The sequence below is a fragment of the Bombina bombina genome, chromosome 4, assembly GCF_027579735.1.
Source record: "Bombina bombina isolate aBomBom1 chromosome 4, aBomBom1.pri, whole genome shotgun sequence".
NCBI classification, from domain to species: domain Eukaryota; kingdom Metazoa; phylum Chordata; class Amphibia; order Anura; family Bombinatoridae; genus Bombina; species Bombina bombina.
The window spans coordinates 1150782358-1150798667 of NC_069502.1; the positions used below are offsets into that span (position 1 = coordinate 1150782358).

Here is a 16310-nt window from a genome sequence, read left to right on the forward strand (position 1 = left end):
GTGCATAGTGTATTTTTTCTTGTTATGACTGTGATATTAACGCTATTCTTGCCTCAATAAAAATATTTAAAAAAAAAAAAAAAAAATGCTCCCCTGCATTAGGATTGTACACATTCTGCATAAGCCAATGTATTGCCTGGCTGTTATGGGCCCCCACTAGCACCTGCTGCACTAAAGGTAGTTCCGCCCCGTATACACACACACACTCCCAAATTCAGGACTGTCCCTAAAATATAGGGCTGTCTGAACACCTTAATTTATACATTTTATATATACACAGTGTATAAATATATACTGTATTTCCACAAAGTTTGATTTAACACACCTTGCAAAAAATAGTTTTTAGATAAACCTTTGAGAGTGCTGCCGATGAAACCAAATAATTATGCAAAACAGGGGGTTTTGGCACATATCCACTTGTAAATATACAAAAAACAGGGAGTTGAGGGTTCCCTACACTACAGAAATATTTTTGGATGGGGTGAGGGAGGGTTGGGTGCCTACACTACAGAAAAGGGAAATTGGAGGTGCAGGGGGCCCTTACAGGTAATCGCTTAAAGGTGGAGGTCAGGTGGGTGAGGGGGGATCACTACACTACAGAAAACAAAAAAAAAATCATAAGTAAAAAAACCACAACCCCCCACACACAGACTGGACACTGGTATATTGACAGTAACAAATATGGAGGGGGGGGAGGGAAGACAGCTATTTCTGAGGGATCAGGGAGGTGGGAGGGTGAGGAGGGATTCCTACACTAAATACATAAATAATTTAAAAAAAAACTAACTGTATATTGGTAGGCTGGCTGCCAGTACCTAATATGGTGGAAGATGATGGAGACCAGTGGGAGGGGGGAGGGAAGTGATCAGGGTGGTGGTAGGTGTTAGTTGGGAGGTTAATCACTGCACTACAATAATTTTTACCCTAACCAGCTAACTGATTAACCCCATCACTACCAGGAATTTCAGAGGTGTGGTGCGCAGCTACAATTAGCGGCCTTTTAATTACAAAAAATAAAAGTAAAAACCATGCATTCTGCTGTGTCTGAGCAATTCCTGCTTCTCTCTTTTAAATAGAATGTGATTCCCTGGCTTTATATACAACTTTATTACACTGTCATGAGTACACCTGAGCTTGGGTAGGGTGCTTTAACCAATGGACAATTGTAAGTCTTCCTCTTTTTATTGCCAATGCTAAACCAAACGTTGTGGATTTGTATGTGAAAAAAGAAATGCTGAAAAAATATATACATTTTGAAAGGCAAACATAATTAAGTCTGAGACTGTAGTCATATGCTCTAATGCCACAGGGGGGACTGGGAGTGCAGCATTATGGGTTTAAAATGAAACCATGAGACTGGCCATAACACACTGCCTCAGGCATTCTCATTGTAACTCACACATTCTTACAACCTTTATGTTCCCTCCCATCTGAGGTGTCCCCAGATCTGTCTATTTATACCTCTTACTGCTGCTGTGCATCAGATCACTCACAGAGCAGATACATCATGTCAGGTCCAGCAGATAGAACCAGATCCTCCGTGCCTGCGTTCATGTGCTCCAATAAAAATCCTGTAAAGTATTTAGGGCAGGATTATGAGACCCTGAAAGCCCAGTGCCTGGCAGCCAACACTCTGTTTGAGGATGAGACCTTCCCTGCTAATTCTTCATCTCTAGGTGTGAAAGAGTTTGGACCTGACTCTGCTAAAGCGAAAGATGTTACCTGGCTGAGACCCTCGGTAAGGAAAATAAAATGTCAGTAAATTTCAGTTCTAATTAGAGGTATTTCTGTAATAAAGCATTTGATCACATGCACCTGCACTGACAGCTTATATCTGTTCAGACAGCTGGGGGTGATGCGTTTTGTGTCCATGATGGCGCATTTCATACAGACGCATGTTCCATATGTCACATGCAGGGTAAAAACTATTACTGAAACATCAATAACTTTTAGTAGAAGTATTTTCCTTATATATGAATACTGCATAATGCTTCTAATAAAAACTGAAATAGATTAATATGTATTTTATATTTTACTATAATATAAGGTAAACAATTATACATATTTCACAGTTTTAGTTTTTTCCTTTATAACAGTAGCTGAAAAAGTTATGTCACCATAGGATTTAGCCAGAATATTGTGAATTCAATTGATGGCTGCGGACATCAATTGCATACGATGAGCGGATCATGTCAGTGAAACAGTTGATAAATTAGCCCCTAAAGCCCAGATTGGCTCCTCCAAATAAGAGAAATGGTGAGTGGAGTTTAGCTATTGAAAAGTAAAAAGGTGCTGCCATGTTGAAAGCTAAGTTTTCCCTTTATCTATCTAACGTGAAACTTTTATTAGATATTTACATTAACAGTCCACACAACCTTGATTGCACACTCTCTTTTATTGCTTGATTTATATCTGTCCCTGTTTGTCCTGAGCAGAAAAGATAGAAAAAGGAAAATCCTACAAACCAACATGGAGGTTACTAGCACCCTATGGAAACTAAAGTAGACTATAGAAGTTCGACATTTTACATGTATAGGCCTGTATTTATCAAGCTGTCAACCGCAAATACGCTGGAATTCTGCAGCGTATTTGTGGCAAGGCTGATTCGCCATATTTATGAAGCCCTACAGACCGGCAAAAGTAGAATATGGTGACGTAAGCTACGATCCGCCAGACTCAGTCCGACACAGATCGATTCTTACGTCACTCCAGATGTGCCGATCGCAAGTTCGGCACTATCTGACTTCTTTTGAAACTTAGCAAAATCCTACCAGGTACGCTCGGCACTTTTCCGGCCCAGCATACCTGGTTTTCGATACGCCGCCCTGTAGGTGGTGGATCCCATAGGAATCAATGGGAGTCTGACAGCAGTGAAAGCTCATGTTCACTGCTGCCCAATATCCCATTGATTCCTATGGGAGATGTCTGCACCTAACACCCTAACATGTACCCCGAGTCTAAACACCCCTAATCTGCCCCCCCTACACCCCCGCTACCTACAATAATCTAATTAACCCCTAAACTGCTGCTCCCAGACCCCATCACAACTATAATAAATATATTAACCCCGAAACCACCGCTCCTGGACCCCGCCGCACCCTACATTATACCTATTAAACCCTAATCTGCTGCCCCCTATACCGCCGCCACATACATAAACTTATTAACCCCTATGCTGTGGATCCCGGACCCCGCCGCAACGAAATAAATATATTAACCCCTAAACCGCCGCTCCCGGAGCCCCTAATCCCCTAATCTGCCCCCCCTACACCCCCGCTACCTACAATAATCTAATTAACCCCTAAACTGCTGCTCCCAGACCCCATCACAACTATAATAAATATATTAACCCCGAAACCAAAAAAAAAATACAACCCCCCAACATTAAAACCCACCACCCACATACCCCTACCCTAACCCACCCAAACCCCCCTTAAAAAACCCCCACTAACACTAACACTAACCCCCTGAATATCGGAAATTTCCTACCTTAATTCCGATTGGCTGATAGAATTCTATCAGCCAATCGGAATTAAGGTAGGAAAAATCCGATTGGCTGATTGAATCAGCCAATCGGATTTTTCCTACCTTAATTCCGATTGGCTGATAGAATCCTATCAGCCAATCGGAATTCGAGGGACGCCATCTTGGATGACGTCATTTAAAGGACCCGTCATTCGTCGTTAAGTCGTCGGTTGAAGAGGATGGCTCCGCGTCGGCTCAGTGGAAGATGGCTCCGCTCCGGATGGATGAAGATAGAAGACGCCGCTTGGATGAAGACTTCTGCCGGATAGAGGACCTCTTCTGCGCCTCTTGGAGGAAGACTTTGCCCGGATGGAGGACCTCTTTTTGCCCCGCTTAGAGGAAGACTTCGCCCGGATGAAGGACCAAATCGCCCGGATTGGATGAAGAATTCGGTCTGGCTGGGTGAAGATGGCTCAAGGTAGGGTGATCTTCAGGGGGTTAGTGTTAGGTTTTTTAAAGCGGGGTTTGGGTGGGTTAGAGTAGGGGTATGTGGGTGGTGGGTTTTAATGTTGGGGGGGTTGTATTTTTTTTTACAGGTAAAAGAGCTGATTACTTTGGGGCAATGCCCTGCAAAAAGCCATTTTAAGGGCTGGTAAAAGAGCTGATTACTTTGTAATTTAGTTTAGTGTAGGGACTTTTATTATTTTTTTTTATTTTATTTTATTAGGGGGCTTAGATTAGGTGTAATTAGTTTAAACTTCTTGTAATTTTTTTAACTTTTCTGTAATTTAGTGTTTGTTTGTTTTTGTACTATAGTTTAGTTTATTTAATTGTATTTAATTGTAGGTAATTGTAGTTCATTTATTTAATTTATTAAATGATAGTGTAGTGTTAGGTTTATTTGTAACAGGTTAGGATTTATTTTACAGGTAATTTTGTAATTATTTTAGCTAGGTAGTTATTAAATAGTTAATAACTATTTAATAACTATTGTACCTAGTTAAAATAAATACAAAGTTGCCTGTAAAATAAAAATAAATCCTAAAATAGCTACAATGTAATTATTAATTATATTGTAGCTATATTAGGGTTTATTTTATAGGTAAGTATTTAGTTTTAATTAGGAATAATTTAGTTAATAAGAGTAATTTTTATTTAGATTTATTTAAATAATATTTAAGTTAGGGGGGTGTTAGGGTTAGGGTTAGACTTAGGTTTAGGGGTTAATAAGTTTAATATAGGTGGCGGCGGTAAAGGGGGGGCAGGATAGGGGTTAATAAATTTAATATAGGTGGCGGCGGGCTCCGGGAGCGGGGGTTTAGGGGTTAATATATTTATTTAGTTGCGGTGGGGTCCGGGATCCGCAGGATAGGGGTTAATAACTTTATGTAGATGGCGGCGGTATAGGGGGCGGCCGATTAGGGGTTAATAGGTATAATGTAGGTGGCGGCGGGGTCTGGGAGTGGCGGTTTAGGGGTTAATATATTTATTTAGTTGCGGCGGGGTCTGGGAGCCGCTGTTTAGGGGTTAATAACTTTATTTAGTTGCGGGGAGCTTTGGGGGGCTGCGGTATAGGGGGTAAAACAGTATAGTATAGTGTGGGTGTTTAGTGACAGGTTATCAATAAAGTTGGGAAAAAGCCGAAGAGCAGCGAGATCGATGACTGATAAATAACACAGTCCGCTGCTCATCGCCCCGTACTTGGTGCGCGGCTTTTTGACAACTTTATTGATAAATTTGGCAAACGTATTCAGGCCCGTGGCAGCGAGGTTAGGCGAACTTAGCCGGGCGTATTGGGGCAGGCGAATGCAGGTAAGTACGGTGCTTATTAAATAGAGGCCATAGCCTTAATATTTACGCAACTAATAAATCTACATTAAAATAAATCTACATAATATTCTTAGGCAAATCTTTGCTTTGATTATATCATTATCGTCTAGCATTTATTTGCTGTTTAATATCCCTTTAAGCTCTGCTGAGGCTGGGTAAGGACAGTTAGAAATGAGCTACAAAAGTAACAATCTTACATTTTATGTCTTTTTAAAAGGGACAATAAACACTTTGAGATTTTTGTATAAAATGTTGTTATGTGTAATAAAACAACTTATCAATATATTTTCATTATTTATTCCCCCCCCCATTTTTTAATGAAATTTAGCTCAGAAAAGTGAGCAATTTCTACTTCTCAGGACTTGAAATGCGCCTGCTGACTTCCCAAGGCTATAACCCTGCCACATATACGTTCATTATTGGCTTTATCAGAAAACAACTTGAGAACAATGCACTTTATACTAACTTTATGACAGTGGCTAGTCAGTGTTGTCTGCAGACTAAGGGGCCGATTTATTAAGGGCCGATTGGCCCCTGATGCCCCTGTTTCCGCGTGAGCCTTCAGGCTCGTCAGAAACAGCAGTTAAGAAGCAGCGGTCTTAAGCTCGCCCACCTGCTCTGAGGCTGCGGACAGACATCAATTGCATACGATGAGCGGATCATGTCAGACAGTTTATAAATCGGCCCCTAAAGCCTAGATTGGCTCCTCCAAATAAGAGAAATGCTAAGTGGAGTTTGGCTATTGAAAAATAATTGCAGTGAAAAGGATGTTAATTTGTTTTAAAAATGTTTAGATTTGGCTGATATGTTGTTCTATAACAACACAACAAAAATGCTGCTCTCCCTTTAAAAAGGCTGTTTTTAGTTTTGACCACCCAAAGCACAAATTTGTATTTCTGCTTTTTTCCTGGAGCCACCAAAACTGAAGCACACATTTATAGTTCCGCTTTTTTCCTGGGGCCGCAAAGACTAGTGCAGGGGGCCGCATGTGGCCCTTGGGCACCAGTTGGCCATCCCTGAGTTAGAGCATTTAAGTTCAGTGCTAGCAACCCCTTCAAGTCTGTGTTTAACTCCCACAAATGTGTTAAACGCATAGTTAAAGTACTACTCAGGAGCTGCGCAACACTGCTGTTCCTAAGCAGTTCCAAAAAACAAACTGAGGTGACAGCAAATCAATATTTGTATTTATTGATCAGAGGAAAACAAACACAGCGACGTTTCGGGATATTATCCCTTATTCATGCTATAGCTTGCAAACATTAATCACAACCTTATATACCACTAGATGGCGCTATTAGACTTATTTAACAATTTTAACCCCTTAAATGCTTAAAACTTTATAATATGATTAAATATAATCTGACAAATTCACCTGCAATACATTAAACCATTACACATCAATAATTGTTTATGAAAATGTCATAACCTTAGCATTAAATTGCTACATTTTAAACATTCAGCAATCTGTTTTATAACAATTTTCACAAAAAGACAGTAAGGTCCCAACCGGCCACTAGACAGCGGTGGTGTAGATAAAAGCCCTCAGTGACCTAAGTCATTTTGTTTCTTACTTTTTTTTTTTAAAATAATAATAAAAAAGCTTCTAAAATGCCTTTGCGCAGTGTAAGCATGTAGCGTGCGTGGGCTTTTGTGCCAGAAGGGTTACGTGGGTAGAGCAGCAGGGTAGCGATGCTTTCTGGCTGCATGACCTGTCACTTTGGCATCTATTTATCAACCCGCCAACTTACCTGCATTTGCTGGCACCAATATGCTCGCCTAAGATCGCCTTACATCGCTGCCGCGGACCTGAATATGCTCTCCATATTTACCAAAAAAGCTGTCAAAAAGCCGAGCACCAAGTACAGGGCGATGAGCAGTGGACTGTTGATAACTAACAGTCATCGATCTCGCTGCTCTTCGGCTTTTTCCCAGCTTAATTGGTACCCTGTCCCTAAACACCCACACTTTACTTAACTGTTTTACCCCTAAACTGCTGCTCCTGGTCCCCGCCGCAACTAAATAAAGTTATTAACCCCTATACCGCTGCTCCGGGAGCCCACCGCCATTCTAATAAACGTATTAACCCCTATCCTGCCGCTCCCGGAGCCCACCGCCACCTTCATTATACTTATTAACCCCTAATCTGCCCCCCTACACCGCCGCCACCTACATAACACTTATTAACCCCTAATCTGCCATCCCCAACGTAGCCGCCACTATATAAAATGTATTAAGCCCTAAACCTAAGTATAACCCTAACACCCCCTAACTTAAATATAATTTAAATAAATATAAATAAATATTTCTATCATTAACTACATTATTCCTATTTAAAACTAAATACTTACCTATAAAATAAACCCTAAGCTAGCTACAATATAACTAATAGTTACAGTGTAGCTAGTTTATGATTTATTATGATTTATGATTTATACAGGCAAGTTTGTATTTATTTTAACTAGGTACAATAGTTATTAAATAGTTATTCACTATTTAATAACTACCTAGTTAAAATATATACAAATTTACCTGTAAAATAAAACCTAACCTAAGTTAAACCTAACACTACACTAAAATTAAATAAATTAACTAAATTAAAAAAAATTACCTAAATTAAATAAAATAATCTAAAGTACAAAAAACAAACAAACACTAAATTACAGAAAAACAAAATTTATGCTAACCTGATACATTTATTTCTCTTGTGGTGTATCCAGTCCACGGATTCATCCATTACTTGTGGGATATTCTCCTTCCCAACAGGAAGCTGCAAGAGGATCACCCACAGCAGAGCTGTCTATATAGCTCCTCCCCTAACTGCCACCTCCAGTCATTCGACCGAAGACAAGCAAGAAAAAGGAGAAACTATAGGGTGCAGTGGTGACTGTAGTTAAAAATTAAAAAACACCTGCCTTAAAATGACAGGACGGGCCGTGGACTGGATACACCACAAGAGAAATAAATTTATCAGGTAAGCATAAATTTTGTTTTCTCTTGTAAGGTGTATCCAGTCCACGGATTCATCCATTACTTGTGGGATACCAATACCAAAGCTATAGGACACGGATGAAGGGAGGGACAAGGCAGGCGCTTAAACGGAAGGCACCACTGCCTGTAAGACCTTTCTCCCAAAAATAGCCTCCGAAGAAGCAAAAGTATCAAATTTGTAGAATTTAGAAAAAGTATGAAGCAAAGACCAAGTCGCCGCCTTACAAATCTGTTCAACAGAAGCCTCATTTTTAAAAGCCCATGTGGAAGTCACCGCTCTAGTGGAATGAGCTGTAATTCTTTCAGGAGGCTGCTGGCCAGCAGTCTCATAAGCTAAGTGGATTATACTTCTTAACCAAAAAGAAAGAGAAGTTGCTGAAGCCTTTTGGCCTCTCCTCTGTCCAGAGTAGACAACAAACAATGCAGATGTTTGACGAAAATCCTTAGTAGCTTGTAAATAAAACTTTAAAGCACGAACCACTCAAGATTGTGTAATAGACGCTCCTTCTTTGAAGAAGGATTAGGACACAGTGACGGAACAACAATCTCCTGATTCATATTCTTATTAGATACCACCTTAGGAAGAAACCCAGGTTTGGTACGCAAAACTACCTTATCTGCATGGAAGATCAGATAAGGGGAATCACACTGTAAGGCAGATAACTCTGAAACTCTTCGAGCAGAAGAGACAGCTACCAAAAACAGAACTTTCCAAGATAAAAGCTTGATATCTATGGAATGCAGAGGTTCAAACGGAACCCCTTGAAGAACTTTAAGAACTAAATTTAAACTCCATGGTGGAGCAACAGGTTTAAACACAGGCTTGATTCTAACTAAAGCCTGACAAAACGCCTGAACGTCTGGAACATCCACCAGACGCTTGTGCAAAAGAATAGACAGAGCAGATATCTGTCCCTTTAAGGAACTAGCTGACAATCCCTTCTCCAATCCTTCTTGGAGAAAAGATAATATCCTAGGAATCCTGACTTTACTCCATGAGTAACCCTTGGATTCACACCAATGAAGATATTTACACCATATCTTATGATAGATTTTCCTGGTGACAGGCTTTCGAGCCTGAATTAAGGTATCAATGACCGACTCGGAGAAACCACGTTTTGATAAAATCAAGCATTCAATCTCCAAGTAGTCAGACGCAGAGAAATTAGATTTGGATGGTTGAAAGGACCTTGAAGTAGAAGGTCCTGCCTCAGCGGCAGAGTCCATGGTGGAAGGGATGACATGTCCACCAGATCTGCATACCAAGTCCTGCGTGGCTACGCAGGTGCTATCAAAATCACTGAAGCTCTCTCCTGCTTGATCTTGGCAATCATACGAGGGAGCAGAGGAAACGGTGGAAACACATAAGCCAGGTTGAAGGACCAAGGTGCTGCTAGAGCATCTATCAGCGCTGCCTTGGGATCCCTGGACCTGGATCCGTAACAAGGAAGCTTGGCGTTTTGACGAGATGCCATGAGATCCAGTTCTGGTTTGCCCCAAAGTTGAATCAACTGTGCAAACACCTCTGGATGGAGTTCCCACTCCCCCGGATGAAAAGTCTGCCGACTTAGAAAATCCACCTCCCAGTTCTCTACTCCTGGGATATGGATAGCTGATAGATGACAAGAGTGAACCTCTGCCCAAAGAATTATTTTTGAAACCTCCAACATTGCTAAGGAACTCCTTGTTCCCCCTTGATGGTTGATGTAGGCTACAGTCGTGATATTGTCCGACTGAAATCTGATGAACCTGACCGCAGCAAGCTGAGGCCAAGCCTGAAGAGCATTGAATATTGCTCTTAGTTCCAGAATGTTTATCGGAAGGAGTGCCTCCTCCTGAGTCCACAAGCCCTGAGCCTTCAGGGAGTTCCAGACTGCACCCCAGCCCAAAAGGCTGGCATCTTTCGTTACTATTGTCCAATCTGGCCTGCGGAAGGTCATACCCTTGGACAGATGGACCCGAGATAGCCACCAGAGAAGAGAATCCCTGGTCTCTTGATCCATATTTAGTAGAGGGGACAAATCTGTGTAATCCCCATTCCACTGACTGAGCATGCAGAGTTGCAGCGGTCTGAGATGTAGGCGGGCAAACGGCACTATGTCCATTGCCGCTACCATTAAGCCGATTACTTCCATACACTGAGCCACTGAAGGGCGAGAAGTAGAATAAAGAACACGGCAGGAATTTAGAAGTTTTGACAACCTGGCCTCTGTCAGGTAAATCTTCATTTCTACAGAATCTATCAGAGTTCCTAGGAAGGAAACTCTTGTGAGAGGGGATAGAGAACTCTTTTCTTCGTTCACTTTCCACCCATGAGACCTCAGGAATTCCAGAACAATGTCCGTATGGGACCTGGCGATTTGAAAATTCGACGCCTGTATCAGAATGTCGTCTAAGTAAGGGGCTACTGCTATACCCCGAGGCCTTAGGACCACTAGGAGTGACCCTAGAACCTTCGTAAAGATTATTGGTGCTGTAGCTAACCCAAAGTGAAGAGCCACAAACTGGTAATGCCTGTCTAGGAAGGCGAACCTGAGAAACCGATGATGATCTCTGTGTACCCGAATGTGAAGATAAGCATCCTTTAAGTCCACGGTAGTCATATATTGACCCTCCTGGATCATAGGTAGGATGGTTCGAATAGTCTCCATCTTGAAGGATGGGACCCTGAGAAATTTGTTTAGGACCTTGAGATCTAAGATTGGTCTGAAGGTTCCCTCTTTCTTGGGAACTACAAACAGATTTGCATAGAAGCCTTGCCCCTGTTCCTCCTGTGGAACTGGGTGGATCACTCCCATAACTAGGAGGTCTTGAACACAATGTAAGAATGCCTCTCTCTTTATCTGGTTTGCAGATAATTGTGAAAGATGAAATCTCCCTTTTGGGGAAGAGGCTTTGAAGTCCAGAAGATATCCCTGGGACACAATTTCCAACGCCCAAGCCTGGGCGAAGAGAGAAAGTCTGCCCCCTACTAGATCCGTTTCCGGATCTGGGGCTGATCTTTCATGCTGTCTTAGAGGCAGCAGCAGGTTTTTTGGCCTGCTTTCCTTTGTTCCAAGCCTGGTTAGGTCTCCAGACCGGCTTGGACTGGGCAAAATTTCCCTCTTGTTTTGTATTAGAGGAAGTTGAAGCTGCGCCACTCTTGAAGTTTCGAAAGGCACGAAAATTAGTCTGTTTGGTCCTTAATTTGTTGGATATATCCTGAGGAAGGGCGTGACCTTTTCCTCCAGTAATATCAGAAATGATCTCCTTCAGTCCAGGCCCGAATAGGGTCTGCCCCTTGAAGGGAATGTTGAGAAGCTTAGACTTTGAAGTAACGTCAGCTGACCAGGATTTAAGCCATAGTGCCCTACGCGCCTGAATAGCAAAACCTGAGTTCTTAGCCGTTAGCTTGGTTAAATGAACAACGGCGTCAGAAACAAATGAATTGGCTAGCTTAAGAGCTTTAAGCTTGTCAAGGATATCATCCAATGGGGTTTCTACCTGTAGAGCCTCTTCTAGAGACTCAAACCAGAAGGCCGCAGCAGCAGTGACAGGGACAATGCATGCAAGGGGCTGGAGAATAAAACCTTGTTGAATAAAAATTTTCTTAAGGTAACCCTCTAATTTTTTGTCCATTGGATCTAGAAAAGCACAACTGTCCTCGACAGGGATAGTTGTACGCTTCGCTAGGGTAGAGACTGCTCCCTCCACCTTAGGGACCGTTTGCCACAAGTCCCATGTAGCGGCATCTATGGGAAACATCTTTTTAAAAACAGGAGGGGGAGAGAACGGTACACCTGGTCTATCCCATTCCTTAGTAATAATTTCTGAAAACCTCTTAGGTATTGGAAAAACATCAGTGTAAACAGGCACTGCATAGTATTTATCCAATTTACACAATTTCTCTGGGACTACAATGGCGTCACAGTCATCCAGAGTTGCTAAAACCTCCCTGAGCAACACGCGGAGGTGTTCAAGCTTAAATTTAAATGTAGACATATCAGAATCAGGTTGAAGTGTCTTCCCTGAGTCAGAAAAATTACCCACAGATAGAAGCTCTCCTGCCTCGGCTTCTGCACATTGTGAGGGTATATCAGACATAGCTACTAAAGCGTCAGAGAGCTCTGTATTTGTTCTAGCCCCAGAGCTGTCTCGCTTTCCTTGTAACCCTGGCAGTTTGGACAATACCTCTGTAAGGGTATGATTCATAACTGCCGCCATGTCTTGTAAAGTATACGCAATGGGTGCGCTAGATGTACTTGGCGTCCCTTGAACGGGAGTTATAGGCTCTGACACATGGGGAGAGTTAGTCGGCATAACTTCCCCCTTGTCAATTTCCTCTGGTGATAAATCTTTTAAAGCCAGAATATGGTCTTTATAACTTATAGTAAGATCAGTGCATTTGGTACACATTCTAAGAGGGGGTTCCACAATGGCTTCTAAACATAATGAACAAGGAGTTTCCTCTATGTCAGACATGTTTAACAGACTAGTAATGAGACCAGCAAGCTTGGAAAACACTTTAATTAATGTGAAAAAGCAGAATATAAAAATCGGTACTGTGCCTTTAAGGGAAAAAAACAAACACAAAAACTGCAAAACAGTGAAAAAAAGCAGTTAACTCTACGAAATTTTTACAGTGTGTGTACTAGGGTAAAATAGCATTGCACCCACTTGCAAATGGATGATTAACCCCTCAGGCTCAAAAACGAAGCAAAAAAACGGTAAAACCGTTATAACAGTCACAAGCAAACTACCACAGCTCTACTGTGGCTCCTACCTTCCCAAAAAACGACTTTTGTAGGCACAAAAACCCTTTACAGAGGTCCAATATGTCAGGGGATTCCTTCAGGGAAGCTGGATGTCTCAGAATGTAAAAACAACTGCGCAATTAGAGCGCGAAAATAGGCCCCTCCCACCATGCACTCAAAGTGAAAGGGCCATAAATAACTACTCCTAGGAGAAATCTAGTCAGCCATGTGGAAAACTAGGCCCCAAATAAAGATTTATCACTCTTAGTAAAAAACGTTCTTTATAAATCATGCAAACGTTTAACATACTAAGCCATAAGAGCAAGTAACATGAATATTACCCTTTACTGCAAGCATGATGCCAGTCGTTTATTAAATCACTGCAATCAGGCTTACCTTAAATATATCAGGCACTGTCAGCATTTTCTAGACCTTATCATCTCTCTAGAAAAAAATATACTGAACATACCTCAGGGCAGTTAATTCTGCAGGCCGTTCCCCCAGCTGAAGTTTTCCCATACTCTTCAGTTATGTATGAGAACAGCAGTGGACCTTAGTTACAACCTGCTAAGATCATCAAAAACCTCAGGCAAAACTCTTCTTCTAATTTCTGCCTGAGGTAAAAACAGTACAACGCTGTACTGTTTAAAAATAACAAACTTTTGATTGAAGATAAACTACACTAATCACCACATCTCTCTTGATACTTCCTTTCTTGTCGAGAGCTGCAAGAGAATGACTGGAGGTGGCAGTTAGGGGAGGAGCTATATAGACAGCTCTGCTGTGGGTGATCCTCTTGCAGCTTCCTGTTGGGAAGGAGAATATCCCACAAGTAATGGATGAATCCGTGGACTGGATACACCTTACAAGAGAAATAATAAACAAATTACAGAAATTTAAACTAATTACACCTACTCTAAGAGCCCTATCAAAATAACCCCCCCCCAAAAAAAAACCCTAGCCTAAACTAAACTATCAATAGCCCTTAAAATGGCCTTTTGTGGGGCATTGCCCCAAAGTAATCAGCTCTTTTACCTGAAACAAAAAATACAAGCAACCTCCCCCAACAGTAAAACCCACCACCCACACAACCAACCCCCCCCAAAAAAAACCTAACTAAAAAAACCTAAGCTCCCCATTGCCCTGAAAATGTCATTTGGATGGGCATTGCCCTTAAAAGGGCAGTTAGCTCTTTTGCACCCCAAACCCTAACCTAAAAATAAAACCCACCCAATACACCCTTAAAAAAACCTAACACTAACCCCCTGAAGATCGACTTGCTGGGAGACGTCTTCATCCAAGCTGGGCAGAAGTGGTCCTCTAGACGGCAAAAGTATTCATCCAAGCCGGGGCGAAGTGGTCCTCCAGACGGGCAGAACTCTTTATCCAGACGGCATTTTCTAACTTCATCCATCCGGTGAGGAGCGATAGAATTCTATCAGCCATTCGGAATCAAGGTAGAAAAAATCCTATTGGCTGATCCAATCAGCCAATAGGATTGAGCTTGCATTCTATTGGCTGATCGGAACAGCCGATAGAATGCGAGCTCAATCCTATTGGCTGATTGCATCAGCCAATAGGATTTTTTCTACCTTAATTCCAATTGGCTGATAGAATTCTATCAGCCATTCTTAATTGAAGGGACGCCATCTTGGATGGCGTCACTTAAAGGTGATCAAAAATGTAAAAGTGTATAATTAGTGCGCCAACGGTCTGAAAATCAACTATCAATATAACAGTGAAACAAAATCAACTATCAATATCACAGTGAAACAAAAATCTATATGCAAATAACCATCATAAAGAGATCATTATAAAAAATTAGGACCAAAATAGGAAACAGATAAGTTATTCCTAGGTCTAAACTAAAATAGCAAATGGTGATAGTGAATAAGTGCTGTCTTGACAGTATACTCCTTAGATAAAAAAGGGGAGGTACTAGTGTTTAAAATACAAGGCAATATTAGTAATAGACACAGCAATGTAGTGGGATCATTAATATATACAACGATATAGTGAAATCGTCCCAATATTCAGAGTTCAAGGTTATACATATGTGGTGGGCGTATTGTCCAAATCACAGGAGGCAAGCACTTCTTCAAACGATCCCTGTTGGTGACCCAGGGGTGGATACTACATAGAAAAGAAGATAAAAGAAGGCGCCAACATAGTGCGGTTACCAATGAGATGGGACACGCAATGCAAATAAAACCAAATACTCACAGGATAAAGGACACTTGAAAAGTGTCACAAGTGCCTCCTGGACCCTCAGAGTTGTCCAGCTAACTCCCACTCCACTGTGGTGGTAAGGTTCCGCTCGTCTCTGCCAATTTGGGTAGCTACGCTGGTGGTCTTGGCTCCTAGCCAATGTTCAAAAGGACTGACTTGCGGTCTACTCAGATCAAGATATCCAATTCAGATCCGTGCTCTCCAAAGAGGAGTGAAACAGCAAGACAAATGGTAGTTTGTATTGTGATGGCAAAATACAATGTTACCAATATAGATGTCAGAAAAAGAAAGTTCGTGGCTGCAATCTTAAAATGAATAAGACTTTATTTACACAACGTTTCTCGGTCTGTACGTGACCGTTTCCTCAGGTGCATAAGTGTATAATAAAACACATAAAAACCACGAACTTATAACAATCAGTACGGCGTCTTCAAATGCATACCGTGCATGTACGTAGGTGTGTCCCCATGCTGGGAGTTCCATTGGCGTAAACTGTCCAATGGGGTGCTTGTAGATACACACCTCCATGGTTACGTGAGTGAAGGGATATTAACCAATGCGGTATTAGCAACAAAACCGCACAAATTAAAAAGCCGCAATGGGCTCAAATATACTAAAAATCTAATGATTAATAAAATATATATGTGTATAAAACAATATATAAAATATTAACTACCAGATCGGGCACATCTACTGGCACTGCACACATAAATTCTATTTCTAACAATTGTGCAGTCATTAACTCTTCACATATTGTGTTCATATACAGTTGAATGATTTCATACATGAAAAATATTACAAGTAAAATATAAAATATAAACAAAATATAAAATATATATTAAAAATATATATTCCCCAATGATACGGCTAAATCCACAGTTGCACATGTAAATCTATATATTCAAACACATTGCTGGAAATAGCCAAATTAGTTACCATTATCAGAGAGAATGATTTCCTAAAAGTAGATAGAGTTATTAATGAGTCGGCTTTTCTAAGATAAATGCAAAGGAAATCAAAACACGTCCAAATTGAATATCATATTGCCGGAAATTATAAGTGTAC

General features: G+C 41.2%; 1 protein-coding gene across 1 annotated transcript in view; it reads left to right on the forward strand.

The window, feature by feature from the left end:
- The first annotated feature begins 1492 nt into the window (after positions 1-1492).
- The window catches only part of LOC128658085 (calpain-8-like), a 128852-nt gene continuing 114034 nt past the window's right edge, over positions 1493-16310 (forward strand). The window contains exon 1 of the mRNA XM_053712539.1: positions 1493-1738. Coding sequence (XP_053568514.1) covers positions 1508-1738 — 231 coding nt within the window. The 5' untranslated portion in view covers positions 1493-1507. The remainder of the gene's footprint in view (positions 1739-16310) is intronic.